The 6,000-nt window shown below is 31.0% G+C and overlaps 1 protein-coding gene across 4 annotated transcripts; it reads left to right on the top strand.

Moving 5' to 3' along the window:
* The first annotated feature begins 572 nt into the window (after window positions 1–572).
* LOC112684668 (origin recognition complex subunit 1) lies at window positions 573–4,910 on the top strand. Of its 4 annotated transcripts, XM_025556303.1 has the most exons (6): window positions 573–964; window positions 1,026–1,208; window positions 2,711–2,869; window positions 2,933–3,017; window positions 3,112–3,563; window positions 3,627–4,910. In XM_025556303.1, the coding sequence occupies exons 2-6, from the start codon at window positions 1,107–1,109 to the stop codon at window positions 4,752–4,754; spliced, it is 1,926 nt and encodes a 641-aa protein (XP_025412088.1). In that variant the 5' UTR covers window positions 573–964; window positions 1,026–1,106; the 3' UTR covers window positions 4,755–4,910. The 4 variants fall into 4 exon arrangements, with proteins under 4 accessions (XP_025412088.1, XP_025412087.1, XP_025412090.1 ...); XM_025556302.1 differs by having other exon boundaries at window positions 573–1,208; XM_025556305.1 differs by lacking the exon at window positions 1,026–1,208 and having other exon boundaries at window positions 574–964.
* The last annotated feature ends 1,090 nt before the right edge of the window (window positions 4,911–6,000 follow it).

The following is a 6,000-nucleotide window of genomic DNA, read 5'->3' as shown; positions in this document are numbered from 1 at the left end:
TCTTTAGCTATACAGTAATAATATACAAATGGGAAATGATTAATGTACGATTTGACGGTTGTCATAATTTTGTACTTGTTGTGCAAACGTGCAGTAAGTACGCGCGTAACCGTTAAACAGCAGTTTAGCGCGCCAGCATCGTTTCACCCGGTCCTAGAACCGTACCCGTTGACTCGGCGCCAGGCGCTGCTTCAGAGACTAACCAGAGAGGGGAGTCATTTTAAGTATTAACTGATAATAGTTGTTTCCCCAAATAAGTACTGAGACACAGAATCCGACTGCGTTCCTATACTATGATACTCATATTAATATCGTAATATGGTTTTTTGGGCAAAATTAAATTGTTAGGTAGGTATCTAATTAAATAATCGGGATTTTACAGTTCACAAGGACAAAAATGTAATAAATAATTTTAATTTTTGAAAAGCCTGGGGGGGCCATGACTCCTGTGCCCCCCTTGGAGCTGCGCCTGCTTGGCGCACGACTCGTGTCTCGGTCGAAGACCCATCTGCGCGCGCAATCGTTTCGAACGAGATTGGCGCGCATGGTGATAATGTTGATAAGAACGGCAAACAGGCGAAAACGTGACGCGCTAAACGATAATATTATTGTTTATTTTCCGTGCGGTGGTGTTTCTGGAACGTGAACTCGCGCACGCGAACCCTGACGCGACGCGCACCGCAGACGGACACGGGCAGGACCCGTACGGCGGACTGGCGGCGACGAACGGATGTCGGCGGATAGCGTTCGACGGAAAACGGCACGAGCCAACGGATACACAACAATAACAGTTATGCCGTCGCAACAGTACTATCAATAATAACATCATTATCATAATATTTTATCAATTATCAGCGAGACGGCGGCGTCGTTGTTTCGTTTGAAAAAGTTCGCGACCTCTTCCGTTTGGGTACCCCGTGGTAGACGCTACTGCTGTCGAGCGTTTCGGCGTGTGCGTGCACGTGTAAGTACTTCCGTGGTATTTTTTTCTTTTTTTGTTCTTTTCTCTCCGTCTCGACTTTTAGGTGCTCTACCCGTCGCGGTCGTCACCCGTCAGCAAAACCGTTTTTCGACGTCAGTACGTGATTGATCGTATCGGAGCCGTCATGGCGATGAAGAGGACCATCGACTTCCATCTGAACGACCAAAGGAAGAAGACCAATCTGTTCCGAGCGGTCAGAAACGACGTAAACAAACCATTCGTCATCGTAAATAACAACACGCAAACGATACGAGATAATTAGGGCTGAGATTTTGACGAGTTTTAAAAACAATTATTATTGTTTTGTTTTTTTTCTCTGTGTTATTTCCAAAACGTAGTGCTGTACCTAGTTATTATATTTTCTTCTTATATTGTTTCTTACGTCCAGCTTTTCTAGAGTTTAATATTTAATAGTATATACATGGAAATGTTTATGTTTAAGGCAACTTTTGTGATTGTCTTACAAACAAACCAGATATATTCTTATTGTTGATACTATGTATATTCGACAATATTTAGCCGCGTTGCAACATCCTAAAGCATTCTAATAACAGTAGCTTATTTATTTCAAACTACCAATTATCGTCCCCAAATTCATTGTTGGTATGCTGAAAATACCGATTGGTATCATTTCTCTATATCTGCTAATTTTCATATAGTATTTATGTTTACCATAGTTTAATACATTAAAAATGTTGAATTTATCATTATTAAGAAGAGATAGTACATGAAAGTGTTAACAAATATTCAATATTTGTCATACCATATTTTTTAAACAATAGTATGCAGTTAACATGTAACTTCATATTCTAAAAATCTTCTCCTTCACCTTTCTTTTAACTATTAAGGGTTAACCACCTTTGTCTTAAACCTCCTCTCATTTCGATTTTCTATATCTCCGCAAACACCAACAGCCCTTTAATGATTGTCAGTCGTATCCAACTGTTTTTTTTTTTGGCCTTCCTCTTTTCCCTTCAACGTTAGTTTTCATAATCACTTACTGCTTTTGTTTCCTCTCCTCATCTCATTCCCAAACCATCTCAATCTATTTTCTCTTATCTTTTCTACTATTGACGCTACACTCTAATACTACCTCTCACATATTTGTCCTTTATTCTATCTTCTCTTATCAATCCACTCATTCATCTAAGAATTCTTATTTCTGCAACACTCGTATTCTGTTCTCCTGTCAACCACCCAACACTCCAAACCATAAAGCTATACCATATAGTTGATCTCACTACACTTCTGTAAAATTTACTTTTCAAATTACATTTTCTAAGAATAAAAAACATTAATTAGTTAATTTTCATAATTTTTTATAGCATTAAAAATGCAGCCCTAATTATTATGTTGCTTATTCATGCAGCAATTGTGCTAAGTATCATCCATTGGGCTTCTGTAGTACACTTGTCAATTACAATAATTTAATGAATAGTATCTATATCATAGTTTTGTACAATATTTTGCTATCTTATTACAATCATCTCGTTCGATTTTTTTATCTGATTTTATTTTGTGAAACATATATAATTATTGAAATATAATTCACGGTACTGTAATTAATGCTATAGTATGTAATTTTTACAAATAGCCTAATGGTTGTATTGTATTCAAATTATACTCAAAATTGTCTGAATTATAGATATAAGTATTATTTTAATTGTTAGAATTTATATTTTAGTTTATACATACTTTTTGTTTTGTAATACATTTTTTTTTTTCTAGTTGGATAAAGATTCTAGCACCGATGATGAACCTATGAACTTAACTACAAAAATATACCCTCTCAGTCATTATGCTAACGATCCTGAACAGTTAATACAACAACTTTTTTCTGTTGTTCGTGGAAAGCGGCTTGCACGACTCATACCACCTGAGCTTAAGGTATTATCACGTTTACTATAAAATATGTGCAATTAATATTTATAAGTTTAAATTTTTTTTAAGGATATGTCATTTGAAGAATTAAAAGCTGATTGTTTAATTCAATTATTGTGTATGTCAAAAAAACGTGTCTTAGCCACATTGGAAGGTATATTAATTAATTTGTTTGCATTAATTATGTTTACCTAACTGTCAAAAATCTTACGCGCAATGAATTTATATGGTTTTTATTTTTTATTTAGGCAAAGATATGAGTTCTTCGTCGGATTCTGATGATTCTATTGATAATCATAGAAAACAAATATTAGAATCAGAAAATAAAGATGAAATCTCTCATAAGAGATCTCGCAAAGAAAAGAAAATTAAATTTTCTAAAAAGAAAAAAGTTGAAACAGAATCTGAACCTGAAAAAGAGAAACCTGAAGAAAAAGAAGGCAAAACATTATTGGAGATTTTAGAATTAGAAATGAAAGCAAAGGCTATACGTGCTTTACTTGGTTCAAATAAAAATGATTGTAATACACAAATTGAAGAAGCAATCAAAGATGAAATAATTGCTGCGAAAACTGAAGAAAATAATGAGGATAAAACTTGGAGTGAACGATATGAGCAGAGACAAGATGTTAAAGAAGTAGTTAAGACCAGTAGATTGTGCACGAATATGAGACGACGTATGCTCTTACATCAGCAAAAAGTAAAACAATTTATTAATTTTTTTTAATTAATGGTTTAATGATGCATTTTTTTATTTTTATAGATGTTGGCTGAGAGAGCAAAATTGAAAGCTATGGAAACTGAAAATGTTAAACCTGAAGATACTATAAAATCAAAATTGGAGGAAAAAATACAAAATGTTTATCTCAAAAATGATAAAGAACCAACAACAAATCACAATATTGAGAAAAATTTGAATGAAATAACTGAAAAATCACAAGTTGACAGTCAAACTATTGATGATGAGAACATTGATGATAAACTCCAACCAATAAAAAAGCTTCCTGAAAGTGATATATTTGCAAAAACCAAGAATACTACTGGTTTGAATAAAGGTGCAACTACTATTAATGCACATGAATCAACTGATGATGATTCACAAAAAAGTACAGATTTTGAGAAAGTATTGAGTGACTATACACAGAAGAATACAGATTTAGAAACTACTATTAATGAGTATTCTCTAAAAAATAATGATTTGGAAGATGAAATTAATAAATGTTCAAAAAGAAATGACGATATGGAAAACACAATGAATATATGTGCCCAGAAAAATTCAGATATTGAATCAGCCATCAAAAATTTTTCAATAAAAAATAATGGAATTGATGAAAACCTAGCGCGGGATAGTAAGAAAAATAATGACTTGAACAATGCTATCGATGAATATTCTAAACAAACTACCGATCTCGATTCAATGATAGGTTCATATTCGATTAAAAATGGAGTACTGAACGCCATAGTAAAGGAGTATTCAAAAAGAAACTCGGACATTTTGTCATTAATGGGTGAATACTCTCAAAACAATGTTGATATTCAATCAGTTATTGGTGATTATGCTGAAGGCAACATCAAGTTGGAGACAATAATTGATGAGTACTCACTCAGAAATGCTAAAATCAAGACTATGATTGATGAATATTCAGTAAACAATAGTAATGTTGAGAAAATCATTGATCGAAACAACAGAAAGCAGTTGTTAATTAATAATTACAAAATGGAATCGGCTGCAGGGAAATCTGATGATGCCTTAAATAATACAAAAGAGAAAATTGGGTCAGCCGTTATTTTAAGTGAATCGAACATATTACAAAATGTTGAATCTGTTAAGGATTTAACACAAGTTGATGAAACAGTGAATGAAATAGATAAAAATATTATTGAAAATTGATAAATCAATTTTATAAAATTGATGAAATGTCACAATTATTGTGTCATTTCATATTTCTAAAAACAATGATACCATACATCAGTTTAATACTTAAGTAGTATACTTAATAACAAGTAAAAGTATACTTTATAAATTTAAAATCAATACCCTGATATTTTATTTATCATTTTAATAATAATTTATTTAAACATTTTAGTTTAAAAAAGGCTATAATTATGAACTAAAATATTTTAACCAAGATGAGTAATTTATTTGATTTAGTGAAAAATTTATAACTGCTACTATTTATTTATTTATTTATTTATTTAAATAATAATCTACAATTGTTTTAAAATTTAATAATTTTGCCCATTGTAGTGGGTTTTACTTATTTCCTATAATGTAAGCATTATTGAACAAAAATAATTTTTTAAATTATTCACCTTTGAAAGAGTTAGTAATTATTTTAATCTACTAGATCATCTTTGTGATTTAGTACAGTAGTTTTGTATTAAAAAAGTGCACTTAAATCTCAAAATATAGTAGGAATTTAATTTATGATAATTTCTCATAATAATTGTTAAGGATCGAATAACATAATTTGTTATTATTATGATTTTGTTGTATTTGTTATTTAAATTTTATTTTATATTCTTAAAATTAATCACTAGAATATTTTTTAAGTCTTCCGATAGGGTTGAAAATATTTTAATTGACTTACATTAATTATTGCCTTACATTTAACCCAATTTCTCAATGTTGTGATATTATTAATCAAGCAATACATTGGAACTAGTGAGCTTACAGATTTCATATTGTATACTTAATAGATTTATAAATACTAATTGCAATGGTTTTTTTTTTTATTTTTTTTTTATCGAATATTATAATACAGTAAAACCTCAATAAGATGGAACTTCGGTAAGACGGGAACCCTGTTAACACAGAAAAATGTCATGATCCCAAGCGATTCCGTCTTATCGAGGTTTTACTCTATTAAGTTGTAAATATTATATATACCAATCATGAAATATTTATATAATAAACTATTTATTAACAACTCATATTTCAAATGAAATGGAAATTCAACTTTGTCTTATAGTTCAAAAAATGATAACAGTGATATTTTGGCTGTACTCCTTAGTGGTATCCCAATATTATTACTCAAATTGAATGTATTACACCTCGAATAATAAAAAATATGGGATTACAATCGTGATCGACTGATACATTTTTATTTGGGTTGAGTATTTAGAGTGATCAAATT

This window comes from Sipha flava, unplaced genomic scaffold, assembly GCF_003268045.1.
Source record: "Sipha flava isolate LNK unplaced genomic scaffold, YSA_version1 255_pilon_pilon, whole genome shotgun sequence".
In the NCBI taxonomy this organism is placed as follows: Eukaryota; Metazoa; Arthropoda; class Insecta; order Hemiptera; family Aphididae; genus Sipha; species Sipha flava.
This window is presented reverse-complemented; position numbering and strand designations above follow the sequence as displayed.

Bases quoted from the DNA above. Each gene is read 5' to 3' on its own strand.
- LOC112684668 (XM_025556303.1), top strand. From the start codon at position 1,107: ATGGCGATGAAGAGGACCATCGACTTCCATCTGAACGACCAAAGGAAG. The intron at 1,209-2,710 runs GTAAATAACAAC...TTTTTTTTCTAG, and splicing joins TAAACAAACCATTCGTCATC to TTGGATAAAGATTCTAGCAC. The intron at 3,564-3,626 runs GTAAAACAATTT...TTATTTTTATAG, and splicing joins TGCTCTTACATCAGCAAAAA to ATGTTGGCTGAGAGAGCAAA.